Consider the following 20,512-nt stretch of genomic DNA (forward strand, 5'->3'; position numbering starts at 1 on the left):
CTTTTAACTAGGCCAGGATGACATTACTCAACATTTTTGTGGCATCCTGCAAGGCTTGCAGCTTCATGCAAACTCTGCTTTAATTTGTAATAAAAAGCTTATAAAAATAAGCTGATATTCATATAATTTTATAACTGATAGAAAACCCCTAAAAAAGATATTATTATTATTATACAGGTTTTATATAGCGCCAACAGTTTGCTCAGCGCTTTACAACATGAGGGCAGACATTACATTTAGATTACAATTTGGTACAAGAGGAATCAGAGGGCCCTGCTCGTTAGAGCTTACAATCTAAAAATCTATTCTCAACATACTATACAGTATAATTGATCTGATCCTGAATAGTTAAAGTAGAACTAAAGGCAAAACTTTTTTCATTTTGGATGGAGTAAGGGAGGGTTTTAACCCCTGTCACACTTTTTTTTCGCCATCTGGGACCTGTTGCAGAGTTTTCCCTTCACTTCCTGTCCCATAGCCAAACAGGAAGTGAGAGGAAGTCCCTGCAAATTAAACGTATTCATTAGGGCTCCCAGGTCTCCAGAACTATTTTCCCCATAGGAAGATTTTCCCTCTATTACTTTACTGGGGATGACCCAAAATGTAGGATTTTCTTTTACTTTCATTTTCAATGATAATGGTAAACAGGACAAATGGAGATGGTGAATCTTCTTAACTGAGGGCACAGATCCCCAAAAAACTGACAAGTGTTCTATTCACTCTACACTAAAACAAAACAAAAAAAAAGTTTGCCTTTAGTTATACTTTAATATTCCATTTTTTCAAGTATTTTTATGAGATTTTATTGTGGGGTTTTCCTTCAAGCAAATCTTTATTTTATAATTTACTATTTTTATTTAACCACTTAGTCCCTCTGGTCTCTTCGGGAGCGCATCACAGAGGCTCTGGCACGTGATGGCTATGTCTACAAATATGACTTATCCATGCCTGTAGAGAAACTCTATACCCTGGTTGAAGAAACAAAGGCTCGTTTAGGATCCTCTGCTGAATCTGTGGTTGGTTATGGCCATTTAGGTAAGAGAATAGCAGAGTTACCGTATTTATTCATTTTTTAAATTATTGCAGTAATCTTTCCTTAGCCAGTGGAAAGCTGATTAATTTGGGCAATATGTTCCTAAATGGATCTGTGGAGTCAATGGAATGATGGGGTAAAAATATATTTATATGTAATGCAGGATATTTTATCTTTTTCAGGAAGTAGTTCACCAAATAACAAAGATGCGTAAAAGTACTTAGCTCTATGATGTTACCTGCAGATTTACAGCTGTTTATAAATTAAAGCCCAGCTCCAGGCAAAAAAAAAAAACACTAACTTGTCTCCCTCCAACTACTCTCTAGCTGATCGCTGGAGTGTAAAAAAATATATATCTATACGAATACTGTTTTCTTTACAATCCTGTGACTTTTGGGTCCTGATACTTCACTCTTCTTCTGTTTTCTTCCTAGGGGACATCCCTTGGGTGTCCACATCACTGTCTGTCTGATGTGAGCACTCTCTATTAGCTGTCCTGTTGGGTCCTCTCACAATCTAGAAAGGTGTGAGATCATTGTGAGGAGAGAGTAGGGGACCAGGGATAAACATCTGGATCAACGGTCCCAGCAGCAAAAGACATCACCGGCGAGGGACCTGGACAGCAGACTTAGGTGAGTATATCTTTCTTCACCAAGTAAGACAGAAAAATACCCTGATGGGTCAGAGGAGTAGTGGGGGATGGGAACATTTTAATTTTTGTCTAGAGTTGGGCTTTAACTAAAAAATGGGCCCCCTAATTTCAAGGTCAGTTCTTTAAAAACCATCACAATGATCGTTGGTACTACATTCCTTTCCAGAACAATGTCTTTTGTATTTGAGTGGCATTCCCATTTTATACAATATTTTTCTAAGTATAAAATTTACCAAAGCCAATATATTTCTCTGTAATTACAAATTATTTAACTTTCTGCTCTGTGCCTGTAAATGTATTATACCCTGTGTTTTATACAAAGGCAAACTTTAGGCTCTCATTTGTAGTATGTTCAGTAATACAAGCAGGCAGCATCTGCAGAAGATAAGTATTTCCTCACTTTCTGCAATCATATGAAATTCTTGAAAGTCACATCTGGTATTATTCCCGGTTATTTGTTATATAAACTGAAGCTAAACTCATGGAGGGACTACCTGCTTGTCAATGTTTGTGATCACCATCGATTACTGAGTGCAGCTCGTTATAGAATTCACTATTTATACCTCCTTATAGTGAAGACATTGAGGACCCACGATTTTAATGTGGAACCTCCCCTTCTTTGATACTATATATGCTAGCTTCCTCGCCAGTGCTGGCAACTTCTCCCAGTCTTCTTCTGGGTACAGTAGCTAAGGCTATCTTGATTGGCTGTGCCAGGATGACACTCATTCAGTACAGTTCATTCATCCTGGGAGATGCCAAAAGTGTTCACGGGGCTGTGTATGTGAAGCTCAGCGTACATTAAGAAGATTGCGAACTGACTGGTAAGAATCCTTTATTGCAGAAGAGATATATGAGGGGCGTTCAAGTCAAACCAGGACTTTAAATTTTATAGGTATAAAAAGGGATGCTAGCGTGGTGGCACTACACAGAGTAGTAAGTGGCAAATGTGTCCTATTACTGATAGGTGGTGCACATGTGGCGTGCCAGTTCAAGGATGGCAGACAACAGTGTTAGTAGTCATGTGAACAAAGGTGTAAAACCCAAGTGTAAACATTTCAAAGATGTGATGAAACCTGGGCACATCGTTTAACTCTGGAATCAAAACGAGCATCAAAACTGTGGAAGCATGCGGACTCTCCACCACAAAGAAAATTTCAAACAATTACTTCTGCAGGTAAAGTGATGGTAAGTAATTTCTGAGACAAACATGGCATTATTCATGTGGATTTTCTCCCCAATGGTGCCACTATCAACAGTAGGCGCTCCCGGGGGACCCTGATGTAAGGAGGGGCTCTCGGGGGCCCTGATGTAAGGAGGGGCCCTTTGGGGGGCCCTGATGTAAGGAGGGGCCCTTTGGGGGGCCCTGATGTAAGGAGGGGCTCTCGGGGGGCCCTGATGTAAGGAGAGGCTCTCGGGGGACCCTGATGTAAGGAGGGGCTCTCGGGGGGCCCTGATGTAAGGAGAGGCTCTCGGGGGACCCTGATGTAAGGAGGGGCTCTCGGGGGACCCTTACATCAGGGCCCCCGAGAGCCCCTCCTTACATCAGGGTCCCCCGGGAGCACCTCTTTACATCACTGTCCCCAGAGAGCCCTCCTTACATCAGGGTCCCCAGAGATCCCTCCTCACATCAGGGTCCCCAGAGAACCTCCCCCTTACATCTGGGTCCCCAGAGAGCCCCTCCACACAACAGGGTCCCCAGAGAGCCTCCCCCTTGCATGAGGGTCCCCAGAGAGCCTCCCCCTTGTACTAGGCATCAGTGCCTAGTACAAGGCTCCCCGCACACCAGGTGGAAAATTCCCCCCTGCACACATGACACTACCAGATATAGGCACAAGGTGGCTTGAGGAGTCTGCATGGGGGCACGGCTGTGATATGGTGGGCTACGGGGCCTGTTCTTTTTGGGCAGCTGGGCTTAAAATAAGGAGAGGCCTGGAGTTGCAGCTCCAATAGGCTATTGGTGGTGGCTATGTGGAGTCTCTGGTGGACTGCGTGGGGTCTCTGGTGGTGGCTATGTGGTCCAAGAATAAATGAACCCTGGGCCCTGAGATCTAAGGTGTTACATTCTTAGATACCAGGAGTTCATGCTTGGACTTGTAGTCCTTCACTAGTTGGGGTGATGTCATGTCCTCAGCTCTGAGGGGTTCATCCTGGGACCTAGTTGTAGTCCTTCACTTTTTGGAGAGGTCACATCCAAAACTGAAGGACTACAAGTCCCAGAATGAACCCCTGAGTTCTAAGACTGTAACTCCTTGCATCTCATTGGTTCATGCCTGGGACCAGTGGTCCTTCACTAGTTGAGGGGGGCGGGGGTGTCACATCCTCAGCTCTGAGGGGCTCATACTGGGACCTGTAGTCCTTCAGTTTGGGAGGTCACATTCCGCAAAAGTGAAGGACTACAGGTTCCAGCATGAACCCTCACCTTGGTATGGGTCTCTGGCTCTGCAAACAATGACTCTGCACACAATGTATAAAACTGGGCTGCGCCTGGCCCCACCTTACAGGCTTCACACAGTTCCTTTCTTCCCTCACAGTATTCCGCAGCAGAGGCCCAGAGAAGATCATAGAGGAGGTGGGTGGACCATAGAGAGCAGTTGGCGTGGAGGAGGAGGAAGTAAAATCCACTGGGGCCACCTCAGGCTCCCTCTACAGGGCAGGGAGTTGTGTCCATGACGTCACTGATTGGTAGACGCTAGGGGCGAGTCTCAGCCAGCGGTGAAGGTGGGGGCAGAGACGGAGCAAGCGTTACAGAGGATCTAATTCTACCATATCTGCACCTCTGTGGTGCCCTAGGGGAATGACTGATCGGCGGCCTAGTCCCACCTATGCCGAAGCTTTCCAGGCAAATGCCTAGTTCTAGTTAAATGCTGGGATAAATGTATAAATGTAGCAGGAGAGCAGTTTCCACTTTTATTATATAAACTCAAAAGTTCCTGTTTGACTTATAAGTCCCTCGTAGTATGTCTCTTCTGCAATGAAAAGCCTGTCTGTTTACAAATTCTCAATTTTTCACATTAAAAAAAACTTTTTTATTGAGGTTTACAAGTATCTCAACATAAGATGAAAACATCAGTAGAAAAGATAGAATATGAAAACTCAGCAAATTTTCCATTTTTATTTAAATTCTACTTTAACGTGTGTTACCACAAATGGTGTGACTGGACCCTGAATTAAACGGGACAACAGCTTTCTGTAAAAAGCATTTGTATTTCTAGTAGCAACAATAGCACTGGTTAAATACAATCAAGCAATTGCTGTTCAGTCAGTGGTGTGCTGTTCTGAAAGCACTCCACAACTGTGTATTCCTAAATAGAACCATAATTAGAACCATAATATTTTTCACCGGCAGAGTTCCTCCGATTTATCTTTTGAAGCTCAATACTTGGCTTAGATTTTAAGTATTATAGCATTTGTTCAGATCTTACTGTCCTCTATAAAGTTTAATTGAATGTGTCTCTGAAAGTTCTGACCCCCTCTCACTGCATTTAAACCTTCATTATCTTAGAAGACATTGTATCTACATCTCCTCCTTGTTCTTTCTGAGAGCCCATCATGTGACCTGGTAGGAACCACTCCGCTGGTCTTCTCCTTCGGCCACTCCTCTTATAGTGATTGCAATTTCTTATATTGGCTTAAGGTGTATTTAAAACCAAGAACAATAGGTCAAATAGTGCAGCTTACAGCCCAGGTTCACACTATAATGAATAATGGGTTTCCTCAAATTGGGATTTTAAACGGACCACAACCAGTAATCGTAAAAAGCTAAAAATGTATTAATATATATATGACATAAAACATAAATAACAAAAATTCAAAGCGATAAAAGCAAACACATGAAGTTGGGGGCAAGTATACAGCCATCTGAAAGGGAGGCCCAAGAGCTGTCAACCGACAGAGCGTCCAACGTGTTTCAAAAACACGCATTGTAGATCTTCTTCAGGGACTAAAAGGGCTTGAAACTTCCAAAGCTGTAGCTTATATTCCAAATGTAAGCATTCCACTAAACAGCAGAAATAACTCCAACGGTAGGTGGTCCGTCAGAGCCACACATGGGATACCGACCAGAGTGTCATGGACCGAAATGGTTCACGTATGGCCTAGTAAGCACATAAATTTCACTGCAACATATCTCAGATTTGCAGGGACTTCAAAAGGTAGAGGGTGTTTGTCATCCAAAGACATATTATGTCAGTAATAATGTCTTAGTCTTTATATATGCGCATCCACAAACAACCAACCAAATGTATATGGGTCTATCTTATGGCTCGGGTCCTCATGTAGTCTTGCATAAGTGGTGGAATCGTGTGGCTCCTTCCATCTGCCAGGTGCGATGTGAGAACCCTGCGAATCCAGTGCGGGTTCCCGCACTGAGCCTAAATTGCACAGTGGTTCAAACTGTGATCTGCGAGCCACTGCGGGTGTCAATGTACAGTTAACGACACCCCCAGATCGGTTTGCAGTTCGCAGTGCAAACTGTGAAATGGAGCAGGAATCGGATCGCATAGGTGTGAACACCCATGCGATCCGATTCCAGTGCGGACCAAAAAAAGGGTCCTGCACCATTTTGGTGCGAATGCGATTTCAGCCATACAATTTGTATGTCTGAAATTGCATCGCATGTGATCTGCACAGCAATGCGGTGCGAATCACATGTGATGTCTGGCATCACACTAGTGTGAACCGAGCCTACCACTCCATAGATGTGGTGCCTGCATTAGTGTTCCTTTTTCAAGATTGTTTCCTGGCCAGTAACACAATTCCTGTCCTAGGGTAACAGTGCTCAAGCACTGTACTATATTGAGCAGTGTTGCCACCCTAAAATAGAAAGAATATTACGCCTACATAATACCCTCTCCTTGTTTCAATAACAAAGTAGGGATGTGCTCTGTAATTAACAAAAGTGATCTGTGCAGGACTGATTAGTGCAGTACAGTACAGGGAGAGAACACAGAAGTTATCAGCTCACTGGATGCCAGGATTGTTGTTTTTCTCTGTACGCATCAAACAGCTGTAACAAAACAAAGAACGTCACTAAAATAATTGAGACTACTCAACATCCAGCAACTGTGGCCTGCAACAGGGTGATCTCTCTGTACAGACCCTCTAAAGGATATCATTTAACCTCCTCCCGCCCACCCTATAGCCGAATGACGGCCTTAGAGCGGGCGGGTTCCTTCGCCTGGCCGTCCCTGGACGGCCTGGTGTTTACTTCCGCAATGCGCGCCGCCGGGGGCGCGCATCACGGAAGTATTGTATTCGCCGTGTCTCCCGGAGACAGGCAAATACAGATCGCCGTGAACGGCCAATCAAAACGGCCGTTCACAGCGCGATCGCAGCTGCCAATGGGAGATGATCTCATATGTAAACATATGAGATCATCTCCCATTGCCGTGTCTCTCCCTCCTCACACAGAGACAGCGTGTGAGGAGGGAGAGCGATCTGTGTGTCAGCCCCAGTGCCAGCCCCAGTGCCAGTGCCATCTGTCAGCCCCAGTGCCAGTGCCATCTGTCAGCCCAGTGCCATCTGATAGCCCAGTGCCATCTGTCAGCCCAGTGCCATCTGCCAGTAGTGCCAGTGCCGCCAGTGCCACCTGCCAGCGCCAGTGCCTGCCGTCAGCCCCAGTGCCGCCAGCGCCAGTGCCGCCAGTGCCACCTGCCAGCGCCAGTGCCACCTGCCAGTGCCACCTGCCAGCGCCACCTGCCAGCGCCAGCGCCACCCATCAGCCCCAGTGCCGCCCGTCAGCCCCAGTGCCGCCCGTCAGCCCCAGTGCCGTCCGTCAGCCCCAGTGCCGTCAGTCCCAGTGCCGCCAGTGCCGTCAGCCCCAGTGCCACCTGCCAGTGCCACCTGCCAGCGCCAGTGCCATCCGTCAGCCCCAGTGCCGTCAGCCCCAGTGCCGTCAGTGCCGCCAGTGCCAGTGCCACCTGCCAGCGCCAGTGCCACCTGCCAGCGTCAGTGCCATCCGTCAGCCCCAGTGCCAGTGCCGCCAGTGCCACCTGCCAGTGCCACCTGCCACCACCAGTGCCGCCAGTGCCACTTGCTAGTGCCACCTGCCAGTGCCAGTGCCATCTGCCAGCCGCAGTGCCATCTGCCAGCCCCATTTGCCAGAGCAATTAGCCAGAGCAAATAGCCAGCACCATCTGCCAGTGCCATCTGCCAGTGCCAGCCCCAGCCCCATCTGCCAGCGACATCTGCCAGCCCCATCTGCCAGCCCCATCTGCCAGCCCCATCTGCCAGCCCCATCTGCCAGCCCCATCTGTCAGCCCCATCTGTCAGCCCCAACTGCCTCCAGTGACATCTGCCTCCAGTGCCATCTGTCAGTGCCACGTGTCGTCAGTGCCACATGGGGTCACTTTGTGGGCATTTCCATTGTCCTGGTGCTCCAGGGCCTTCAAAACTGTAATAGGTGGTTGAGAAATAAGATGTGTAATTTATGCTCCTAGAACACCTGATGGTGCTATTTCAATATTGGGCCTCTGTATGTGGCCAGGCTGTGTAAAAGTCCCACACATTTGGTATCGTTATACTCAGGAGGAGTAGTAGAACGTATTTTGGGGTGTCATTTGTGGTATACACATGCCATGTGAGAGAAATAACCTATTACACTGAAAATTTTGTGAGAAAAAAAAAAAAAAAAATCTTCATTTTGCAAAGAATTGTGGGAAAAAGATGACAACATCAAAAACCTCACCATGCATCTTAGTAAATACCTTGGAATGTCTACTTTCCAAAAAGGGGTCATTTGGGGGGTATTTGTACTTTCCTGACTTGTTCGGGTCGCAAGAAATGAGATAGGCCACCAGTACATCAGATGTGATCGATTTTGTGCGATTCGCACCACAGCTTGTAGACTCTCTAACTTTCACAAAGACCAAATAATATCCACTAATTTGGGTTATTTTTACCAAAGATATGTAGCAGTATAAATTGTGGCCAAAATTTATGAAAAAAAAATTATAATTTGCAAAATTTTATCACAGAAACAAAGAAATATGCGTTTTTTTTCAAAATTTTCGGTCTTTTTTCATTTATAGCGCAAAAAATAAAAACCCCAGAGGTGATCAAATACCACCAAAAGAAAGCTCTATTTGTGGGAAAAAAAGGACACAAAATTAATTTGGGTACAGTGTTGCATGACTGAGTAATTGTCATTCAAAGTGTGAGAGCACCAAAGGAAGGAAGGGTGTTTAAGTGCCCAGTAAGCAAGTGGTTAAAGAATAAGTTCAGCCTTAGTAACATATAACCTGTTACACTTGTATTTAGGGTGTAATATGTATATATGTGTATATATATATATATATATATATGCATCATCCCCCTCAACTTTGACAGTGGGAGGGGGTTTCTCTGCCCCACAGCCATTGTCACATTCTAAAATTAGTGCGGCCGTGCAGTGCATTGTTTGACAATTTTTAGACCTCTGCTCATCTTTACTTATGCGACACTCTTACCCTCTAAGATCCTCTTTTTATACCCAATCATGTTGCTGAACTGTCAAAGGAAAAGAAAAAACTGCGCTTAATAACAATGAAATCAAACCATCAATTGTAAAAAGTGAAAAAACAATATCCCAAGCTGTAACTCTACTGTGGGATATATACTAAGTCATAACATATTTAAGACATAAAGAGTTGCGCTATAGAAATATTCAATCACAACATAAAAATATAATGCACCAATGATTGCAAAAATAAAGTCCAATAAAAATATCGTAAAAAGATATAATCCAGTGAGAGTAAAAAGCAAAAAAACAAAAACTGTGAATCATAAAATGAAAAAGGAATAGGATGAAATAAAGTCCTCCTCATATGTGACAAGAATATCAAAACAATTGAGTGTAATCACCATCCATCAACAAAATGTGAAATCTTGGCTAGAACACCACCACCTGTATATGGTAAATATTCCTGTTTACCAGCTACAGTTGTGCTCATAAGTTTACATACCCTGGCAGAATTTGATTTCCTGGACATTTTTCAGAGAATATGAATGATGGCACAAAATGTTTCTTTCACTTATGCTTAGTGTTTGGCTGAAGCCATTTATTATCAATCAACTGCGTTTACTCTTTTTAAATCATACTGATAACAGAAACTACCCAAATGACCCTGATCAAAATTTTATATACCCTGGTGATTTTGGCCTGATAACATGCACACAAGTTGACACAAAGGGGTTTCAATGGCTATTAAAGGTAACTTGATCTGTTTGTTTGAAATTAGTGTGTATATATAAAAGGTCAATGAGTTTTTGGACTCCTGACAGACCCTTGCATCTTTCATCCAGTGCTGCACTGACATTTCTGGATTCTGAGTTCTGGGGAAAGCAAAAGAATTGTCAAAGGATCTGCGGGAAATGGTAGTTGAACTGTATAAAACAGGAAAGGGATATAAAAAGATATCCAAGGAATTGAGAATGCCAATCAGCAGTGTTCCAACTCTAACCAAGAAGAGGAAAATGAGGGATTCTTTTGAAATCAAACCACGGTCATTTAGACCAACTAAAATTTCAGCCACAACGGCCAGTAAAATTGTTTGGGATGCAAAAAAAACCCCACAAATAACTTCAGGTGAAATACAGAAATCCCTGAAAGCATGTGGTGTGGCTGTTTCAAGATGTACAATAAGGGAGCACTTGAAGAAAGATGGCTGCGTGGTCGAGTCGCCAGAAGAAAGCCATTACTACGCAAATGCCACAAAGTATCCCACTTACAATACCCCAAACAGCACAGAGACAAGCCTCAAACCTTCCGGCGCAAAGTCATTTAGAGTGATGAGACCAAAATTTATGTTTTTGGCCACAACCATAAACGCTTTATTTGTAGAGAAGGCCACAAGGCCTATGATGAAAGGTACAACATTCCTACTGTGAAACACGGAGGTGGATACAGGGTATCCACCTACACGGTATTAAGAACTGGGGTATGTAAACTTTTAATCAGGGTCATTTGGGTAGTTTCTGTTATGATTTAAAAAGAGTAAACACAGTTGATTGATATTAAATAGCTTCAGCCAAACACTAACCACGAGTAAAAGAAAAGTTTTTGTGGTATTATTCATATTCTCTGAAAAATAGCCAAGAAATCATAAATTCTGCCAGGCTATGTAAACTTATGAGTACAACTGTATATGGGATCTTCTATAACGGAAGGTCGGCAGCACTTGTGGCTACATACCCAGCCAGGTGCAGGTCATCCAGATATTGCCTCCATGATTTCATCCCAAAAATATACAAAAATGCTCCACATCACATTTTACACACATTCTACACAGTGTAAAATCTTATGATATACTTTATTAACCACTTCAATACTGTACCCATATGAAATATTTATCTTTTTTTCCCAGAAATAGAGCTTTCTTTTGGTGGTATTTGATCACCACTGGCTTTTTTATTTTTCACGCTGCAAATAAAAAAAAGACTGAAAATTTTGAAAAAAAGCAAAAACACTTTTCTTTGTTTCTGTTATAAAAGTTTGCAAATAAGTATGTTTTCTACTTCGCTGACAGGCACTGATGAGGTGGCACTTATGAGGAGGCACTAATATTCAGCACTTATGGGCACTGATAGGTGGCACTTATGGGCACTGATAGGTGGCACTGATGGGCGGCAATGCTGAGGGGTCGCACTGACAGATGGCACTGATAGGCAGCACTGATGAGGGGGCACTGACAGGCATTACTGATGGGCACTGATTGGCATCCCTGATGAGCACTGATTGGCATCACATGAGGGCACTGGCGGGCATCACTGGGGCACCGATCGACATCACTGGTGGGCATTGCTAATGGGTCTGTACTGATAATTAATGTCCTGATTATCAGCGCAGACCCCCCCCCCCCTGTCAGGAGAGCTGCTAATCGGCTCTCCTCTACCCGCGCCTTGTCAGAGCGAATGGAGGAAAGCCGATAAACTGCTATTCCTAGTTACCATATGATCAGCTGTGATTGGACACAGCTGATCATGTGGTAAAGAGCCTACATCATAGGCTTTTATTTCATTACTTTTTTATTGCCATTTCAAACACCAATACAAAAAGAACAGAAAAATATAATCAGGCATTTTAGCTCTTACAAAAAGGGAAATAAAAAAATGGAACAATTTAAACAAACAACAAATATGTTATTTAAATGTTAATATCTCTGCTTATAGAGCAATTTTTCAAAACAACAAAAACAAGGGGATAAAGGGAAAAGAATAGGAATAAGGAAGGAGGAAGGGAGAGAAGGAGGAAAAAAAGGGAGGGGGGGGGGGGGGGGCATTGCAATGCACTGCGACTAATTACAGACCTGGGATTACAAATAACAAAAAGATTGAACTTCTACTGCACCGTATCTATCCAAATAATATATTTCTATAAACTATTACTATGTGGGTTATAATCCATGTTCAGGTGTTGGACACTGGCACTCCCTACACAGGAAGTTGCCTTCCTATATAACCCCTCCCATACCGGATGCATCTCAGTTTTTTAGTCAGTATCTAAGGTGTTGGTCACGAGTAAACATGTACTGTGCTGAGCTCCACTGGAGCAATCCTTACTGGGGCTAGCTATGCAGCCAGATCCATTCAAAGTGTCTTTTAGGTCGAATTGAATGGGGCCCAGACCTCATATCTGAAGAAAAGATGTTATGCTTGTAAATGCTTCTCTTTTTAGAGAGCTGGACCCCGGGATCCAGTACTTTTGGTATTAAGGCCATAACGTTTTACTGGTGGGGTGCTATTACAGGTCCAGGATTGTGGGTTCCCTGAGGGTCCCCGGTTCCTAAAGGTTTGTTAACGGAACCTACCGTGAAGGGTAAAGATTGGGTCTGTTGGTTTTACCACAGAAAACCCTGCGACGGGAAAAGTAAGTGGAGTTTTTTAAGGAATTTTTAATTTTTCTTATGAAATGTCTCCTTTAATGTAAATGTTGTCATGCCTAAGTGTCGCCACTGGGGGCTGTATGGAGCACATACCTTGTCATGCTTTGCTCAGAGATCACGCTGTGTCAAAGAAGCAGCAGGCTTTTTTTCCCTGGCTAGCAGGCAGACCTCCGATAAGTTTGGGGGGGTTTTGCTTCCTCCAGACTCCCGCGCCTGGGCTGAACTCTTCCCCTCTTCATGAGTCTAAGGGAGAAGTAAAAATGATCGGCAATGCCGTTTTCTTTCAATTCCCCTACTCGGTGGAGGCTTCCTCCTCCTCTCCTCCATGCCATCCCTCCCTCACTCACAAAGCCGATCTCGTTGAATAGGAGGCCCGTGCTTGCGCTGGAAAATTATTTTTGAAAGAGAAAGGAGAGGGGGCGTGATGCAATGTGGGGACGGGGCTTAACGTGGCGTTGGCCTACTCCAACACGGGAGTGTGTTTTAAAAACAAAAGAAAAATCCATTTGAGCTGGGTGCAAAATTGTCATAGGAGCAAAGAAGAGCATGGAAGAGGTTTTAGTGACAGCGGCATTTCCTATTTGACACATTTACTATTTCAAAGGTACAAACTGGAGTTCCAAGAGTTCCCATCTCCTCATTTTCTCAGATCAAATGCTCCTAAGGATCCAGAGAAAAAGAAGTCTTTCTCTCAAACATTGGACCATCTTTTGGCAAAAAGTGACCATGATGGCCCCATGTAAGAGCAGAAATTCGGGTTTGGTTAAATCCGAATGGACATTCTGAATCTCAAAAATCTAAATTCAATTCCTGAATATAACCACTCTTTTTTTGCATGGAGTCAGTCCAATCAGTTATCTCCATCCTACCAGGAGGAGAACTTCTGTCGTCAATCGACGTCAAAGATGCATACCTCCATATGCCTTTTTTTTCTCGCTCACTAGTAATATCTACTTTTCAAGATGGAAAATCTTATTTTTCAAGTGTGTAGCTCTGCTTTCCAGTCTAGCTACTGCACCTTGAGTGTTTACAAAGGTTCTGGTCCCTCTTCTAGCCAGATTAAGGGCCCAAGGTATAACGATTATGGTTTACCTGGATGATCTTGATAGTCCAGTAGGTAGCCTGCTTAGACCAAGGTACGGTCGCCACATTCAACTACCTGGAATATCTAGGTCGGATTCTCAGCCTAGAAGAAATGTTCTTTAAAACCATGAAAAGGGCTAAGACACCTGGGTCTGATCATAGGTACACCCAGAAAATTCTATTGAACTTGGCATGAGGTTGTTGTGGAGGATGGTGGCTTAATTCGAGGCTGTTCCTTATGCTCAGTTTCATTCAAGACTGCTGCAAAACATTATCCTATCGGCTTGGAACAAAGGGTTCAAGCTCTAGATTCCCACTGTGTCTGACTCCAAAGCCTACAGCCACATCACACTGAAAGCGACCGATCTTGTCTGATCTTGGAGGCTAAGCAGGGTCAGGCCTGGTTAGTCTCCGGATGGACCACCTGGAAATACCAGGTACTGTAGGCTGGTTACGCCGGAGCCTCAGTTCATGATTAATATCCAAAAATCTGGAAAGGGGAAAATCCTTCTTTCAGTTACCACGGAAGTGGCCCAGATCAGAAATGACCTTGCCCATTATCATTTTAGAAATTCAGGTTCAGAAGGCCTAAACATTCAGTTTACAGTATTGTCCTGCCAGGATTCAGTCCGACTATGCCACAGCAATGGCCTATATTAATCACCAAGGGGGCACAAGAAGTTGTGCGGCCCAGAGAAAGGTGAATCATATCTTATCTTGGGAAGAAAACAATGTACTTTGCCTATCGGCGGTCTTCATTCTAGGAATAGAAAATTGGCACGCAGACTACTTGAGTTGCCAGCAGTTTTTCCCGGGAGAATGGTTCCTTCACCCCGATATCTTCCTGTCAATATGTCAAAGATGGGGGATCCCAGACATAGATCTGTTTACGTCCAGGTTCAACAAGGAAATCGACAACTTTGTGTCAAAAACAAAGGGTCCGCTAGCATGCGGAACAGATGCCTTGCTATTCCCGTGGAAACGGTTCTCACTGATTTATTCATTCCCTCCTATTCTGCCTGTGTCCACAACTTCTTCGCAGGATCATGTAAGAAGGGAAGTTGGTGATTCTTGTGGCCCCTAGCGGGGTCCAGGAAGTCTTGGTATGCAGGGATTGTAAAGATGACATTAGGGGACCCATGGACCCTACCGCCATGGCCAGACCTTCTTTAGTAAGGTCCGGTATTCCATCCTACTTTACAAACGCAAAATTTAATGGTTTGGCTATTGAGACCCACACTCTGAAGAAATGTGGGCTGTCAGGTTCAGTGGTTTCTATCTTGGTTAATGCAAGGGAGCCATCCTCCATAATTATATATTATGGAGTCTGGGAAGCATATGTATCCTGGTGTGAAACCAGGGGTTGCACCCCAGGAAATAGGTCAAAGGTAGAATCCTTGACTTTCTGCAGATGGGGTGAGAAATAAAGTTGGCCTTAAGTGCTTTCTATGTTTAGGTCTTGGCCTTATTGGTATTATTTCAATGACGACTTGCTTCGCTTTCTTTGGTTCGTAACTTTATTTAGGGGGTAACATGGCTTAATCCCCGGTTAGGTCATATCCCTGAACCCTTGGGACTTGAATTTAGTTTTTGCGGCATTACAAAACAGCCTTTTTTGGGGACTGATACGACATATTCCCTTGGTCCTTTTTTGACAAGGAAACTATTTTTCTGGTAACTATATCTGCTGCAAGAAGGGTATCAGAATTGTCTGCTTTTTCTTGTAAATAGCCATATTATTATTGTTCTCAAGGATAAGGTAGTATTGCGTCCTAACTTTTTACCAAAGGTTTTTATCAGGTTTTTATACAAACCAGGATATTGTTCTATCTTTATTTGTTCCAGAATCCTGTACTATGGAAGAAAAATCACTATATTCTCTTGATGTGGTGAGAGCAGTCTACTTAAAGATGACTGCTCAGATTCGGAAAACAGATGTTTTGTTCGTATTGACTGAAGGTCCTAAAAGAGGACAGGCAGTAAGGAAATCTACTGTTCTAAATGAATTTGACAAGTAGTCGTTCTAGCTTATGGTTTAAATAGGTAGTTTCCACCCTCTCAAATCAAAATGCACTTCTCTAGGGCTGTTAGTGCTTCATGGCCAGTGCATCACCAAGCCTCCATGGCTCAAATCTGTAAGGCCGCAACTTGGTATCCATACATTCCATACAATCCATACATTTACCAGATTCTATCAGGTGGATGTCAGTATACGTCCTCTGATATCATGGTGCCCTACTTTTGTTGTCTCCCTCCCCTCATTTGGTATTGCTCTGGGACATCCCACATAGTAATTACTATGGTTCTGTGTCCCATGATGTACGATTAAAGAAAATAGGATTTTTATAACAGCTTACCTGTAAAATCCTTTTCTTTTGAAGTACATCACAGGACACAGAGGTCCCTCCCCTCTTTCTGGTATAGATGTGCATTGCTTTGCTACAAAACTGAGATGCTCCCAGTATGGAAGGGGTTATATAGGGTGGCAACTTCCTGCTTAGGGTGTGCCCATGTCCAGCACCTGAAGGTGGATTATGAAAAAAGATTTTTAAGGTTTTTAAGAGGTCTATGAATTTATTGTTATATATGTAAATAAAATTATATATTTTTTTTATTAATTTTGGTAACTGTGCCTAAAAAGTCCATAGCCCCTCCTTTTTGAATTTGCATTATGAAGGTGGACTATAACTCACAAAGTAATTACTATGGCTTTGTGTCCCGTGATGTACTTCAAAAGAAAATGATTTTACAGTTGAGCTGTTATAAAAATCCTATTATTAAATCGTCTAACAACTATATATCATTAGAATACGATAATATCAGGTATCTAATATCGTATTATAATATAACAAAGTGGTTTTAAAAGCAAACCAACACGCCCATATCTTTAAATGTTTGTCAGCCATACCCATAGTATTGTACATAAATTCTTCTTTATAAAATATATCATCTATTTTTCGTAACCATTGAGCTAAGTTTGGTATAGACCAGTGGTGGCGAACCTTGGCACCCCAGATGTTTTGGAACTACATTTCCCATGATGCTCAACTACACTGCAGAGTACAAGAGCATCATGGGAAATGTAGTTCCAAAACATCTGGGGTGACAAGGTTCGCCATCACTGGTATAGACCTTTGCTTCCAATACATAGGTATTAAGGATTTTGCCATGTTTAACAAATACAAGGTTACTGAATTTTTATATCTAGATATTGATTGTGAAGGTGAAATAAAATAACCCAATTATCAAACTAGACCATGTCTTTTTCTATTATAGACCACCAAATATGACTGTGGGTAGCGTGGCCTCCACATTCTATTGAACATAGAGGAGAATTAAAAAAGAACATTGAATGCAAGTTAACAGGCGTACATTACCACTTAAAAAACAATTTTATAGTTAATTTCCTCTATTCTTGAAGAAAGGGAGGTAACGTGAGAAAGAATCAGAATCTTATCTCTTTGTATATTATCAAGACTGGATTGAAGATCCGTTTCCCAACAGGTTAAATACACTGATATCCAAACTCTTGAAAAGACAGCAAAGCTTTATAGAATTGCAATGTACAATTCTGGGGAGAAGCCGTTCCATCAAAATATTGCCTATACTTTAGTTAATTTGTTTAATGATTGAATAGGTTGTGGTAAACTTCTTACAAAATGAGATAATTGAGTATATCACCAAATGTCCATGTACCTATATCTTGTAGGACCACAAATTAATCGCATAGATTTTACTTTAGAGTTTTTGGACCGATCGCACGCTGCACACCCCTGGTCATATGACGCCCAGACAGGATATCTGATCCCCGCTGTGGCTGTCATTTTGCAATAGGTCGGGCAGGAAGTGGTTATAAAAGGTAAGGTTGCACTTACATCAATACAGTGGTTAAAGAGGAAGTAAACCCTGATGGGTTTACTTCCTCTTTCATTCCCTGCAAAGGCAAAGCATAATGGACTACTATGCATCGCATAGTAGCCCATTATGTGTCACTTACCTGACACAGGAGCCAGCGAAGTCGCCGCTGTCCCTTGTAGTCCGCCGCATCCATCTTGCTGGTGGCATCTCGCAGCTCCGCCGCTGTCATTCAGCGAAGCCGCGATGACGTCATTCCCGCGCATGCGCACGGGAGTCGACACGCGCGGCAGCTCCATTTTTGGAAATGCCGCGCTCAGTGCGCCTGCGCGCCGCTGTCTACGGCGCATGCGCCGTAGACAGCAGTGCCCGTTTTCAGGCAAATATCTCCTAAACCATATAGGTTTAGGAGATATTGCTTGGACCTACAGGTAAGCCTTAATCTAGGCTTACCTGTAGGTCAAAGTGGTTTGTAAGGGTTTACAACCACTTTAAAGCGCCTTAATAACAATCTCGCCGGCTGGCAAAGAATAAGCAACCGCAATTCCCGGAAACCAAAGAATGCGATGATGTCAGTACATCGCTCCGCGTATCGTCCTGTCCCAATTTTTGTTGAGACGTGTTGTTGCCACCAATTTCAAAATGACCTTATTTTTTTCTTAAAATGATACATTTTTTGTTTCAATGTGTTTATCAAAATTGTACAACCATAACCAAGAGATTAGTCATTCTTAAGATCACAATTCTGTACAGTAGTCCCATAACGCAGGCAGAGAATATTGTCAATATCAAGATACTGATAAGGAAAATGGTACGTTTCTTCAGTTTAAACATTTGATGTTTTCTATTTTCTATTGTGAATAAAATATGGGTTCATGAGATCTGTAAATCATTGCATTCTGTTTTGATGTAGATTTTACACAGCTTCCCAACTTTTCTCAAATTATGGTTGTAAAATATATAGATGTTTTCCCAGCAATCATTTTCCTTTCTATTCTTTGTTATGCTTGAATGTTTAGGTGATGGGAACTTACATTTAAACATCACAGCACAGGCACACAGTGATACCATACTGGCTGCATTGGAGCCCTTTGTGTATGAATGGACCTCTCGACACAATGGCAGTATCAGCGCTGAGCATGGTTTGGGATTTAAGAAAAGGGACCACATTTATTACAGCAAATCAAGAGAAGCAGTGCAGTTAATGCAGAAAATTAAACACATGCTGGATCCAAAAGGCATCATGAACCCTTACAAGACCATTCCTACAACTGACAGATGACAGGCGTCCTTTGTTACCTTACATCTGCTGTTTATGTGATTCATGTAAATTTGTTTAGCGCAATGGGCAATGTTTCCCTGGATCTGGAAGTTGGCACACCAGAAATTTAACCAAGAAACACCTGGTTGTGGACCGATGGTTAGATGCAGTATGTGTGTTTCTGTAGAAAATGATTGACATCTAGAGGCAACGATAGTTTTCAACATGTAAACCATTACAAGGTGTGATTATCAGCAAAGCAATGCTTTTCAAATAGTTTGATATTTTTTACAGCAGTGTAAAGCCAACCTAATGCTAATTGCTAAAGAAAAAATATCAGGCATATAATGAAAATGTGATTATATTACTATTTTGTGTAAAATAAATATTGGATGTTTTTTGCATTTATGTTCTATGAATTGCATAAAATGTGTATCAAGCTTTGTTTAGAGGAGGTTGAGCTAGTGGTTAAAGTGGTTCTAATGGCTGAAGATTTTTTACTTTAAAACGTTAACCCAAAAAAACAAAACACAGATTCTGTTCCTTTAACCACTTCAGCCCCGGACCATTTTGCTGGTCAAAGACCAGACCACTTTTTGCGATTCGGCACTGCGTCGCTTTAACTGACAATTGCACGGTCATGCGACGTGGCTCCCAAACAAAATTGACGTCCTTTTTTCCCACAAATAGAGATTTCTTTTAGTGGTATTTGATCACCGCTGCGGTTTTTATTTTTTGCGCTATAGAAAAAAATAGAGCAACAATTTTGGAAAAAACACATTATTTTTTACTTTTTGTTATTATTATTATTATTCAGGATTTATATAGCGCCAGCACTTTACAATATAAAAGGGAGACAATACAGTTACAATACAATAAAATACAAGAGGATTAAGAGGGTCCTGCTCAGAAGAGCTTACAATCTAAAACGGTGGGGCAGGTGGTACAGAAGTTTATAACTGTCGGGAATGAGCTGATGGAAGTGGTAGGAGATTAGTTTGAGACGTGATAGGCTTCCCTGAATAGATGAGTTTTCAGGGATCGCCTGAAGGTAGCAAGAGTAGGGGATAGCCGGACCAGTGGAGGTAGCGAGTTCCAGAGGATTGGAGAGGCTCTGGAGAAATCCTGGAGACGAGTGTGGGAGGAGGAGACGAGAGAGCTTGAGAGTAGGAGGTCTTGAGAAGAACGGAGTGGACGGTTTGGGTGATATTTGGAGACAAGATTGGTGATGTAGCTTGGGGCAGAGTTGTGAATGGCTTTTTATGTTGTGGTTAGTATTTTGAATTTAATTCGCTGGGTGATTGGGAGCCAAGGTAGGGATTGGAGGAGAGGGTTGGCAGACACGGAGCGGTTGGTAAGGTGGATAAGTCTGGCAGCAGCATTCATGATAGACTGAAGAGGAGAGCCTATGGAGAGGCAGGCCAATGAGAAGGGAGTTGCAATAGTCAAGGCGAGATATAACAAGGGAGTGAATGAGGAGCTTGGTAGTTTCATTTGTTAAAAAGGGGCGAATTTTAGAGATGTTACAGAGGTGAAATCTACAAACTTTTGACAACGATTGGACTTGGGGCTGAAATGACAAGCCAGAGTCTAGGGTTACATCTAGTACCCTGGCGTGAGGGGAGGGCCTGATGGTTGCATTGTTGATTTTGATGGAAAAGTCATGGAGGGGGGCATGTGCAGGGGGGATTATTAATAGCTCAGTTTTAGAGAGGTTTAGTTTAAGGAAATGGTGTGACATCCATGCTGATATGTCAGTTGGCAGG

General features: G+C 42.9%; 1 protein-coding gene across 2 annotated transcripts in view; it reads left to right on the plus strand.

Annotated features, from left to right (window-relative positions):
* The window catches only part of D2HGDH (D-2-hydroxyglutarate dehydrogenase), a 46,333-nt gene extending 27,183 nt beyond the window's left edge, over nucleotides 1-19,150 (plus strand). For both annotated transcript variants that reach the window (XM_077488440.1, XM_077488439.1), the window contains exons 9-10: nucleotides 870-1,035; nucleotides 18,505-19,150. In XM_077488440.1, the coding sequence (XP_077344566.1) occupies nucleotides 870-1,035; nucleotides 18,505-18,767 (429 nt within the window). In that variant the 3' untranslated portion in view covers nucleotides 18,768-19,150. The remainder of the gene's footprint in view (nucleotides 1-869; nucleotides 1,036-18,504) is intronic.
* The last annotated feature ends 1,362 nt before the right edge of the window (nucleotides 19,151-20,512 follow it).

This window comes from Lithobates pipiens, unplaced genomic scaffold, assembly GCF_037356315.1.
Source record: "Lithobates pipiens isolate NorthernLeopardFrog02 unplaced genomic scaffold, aLitPip1_a1.2 Scaffold_18, whole genome shotgun sequence".
Classification (NCBI taxonomy): Eukaryota; Metazoa; Chordata; class Amphibia; order Anura; family Ranidae; genus Lithobates; species Lithobates pipiens.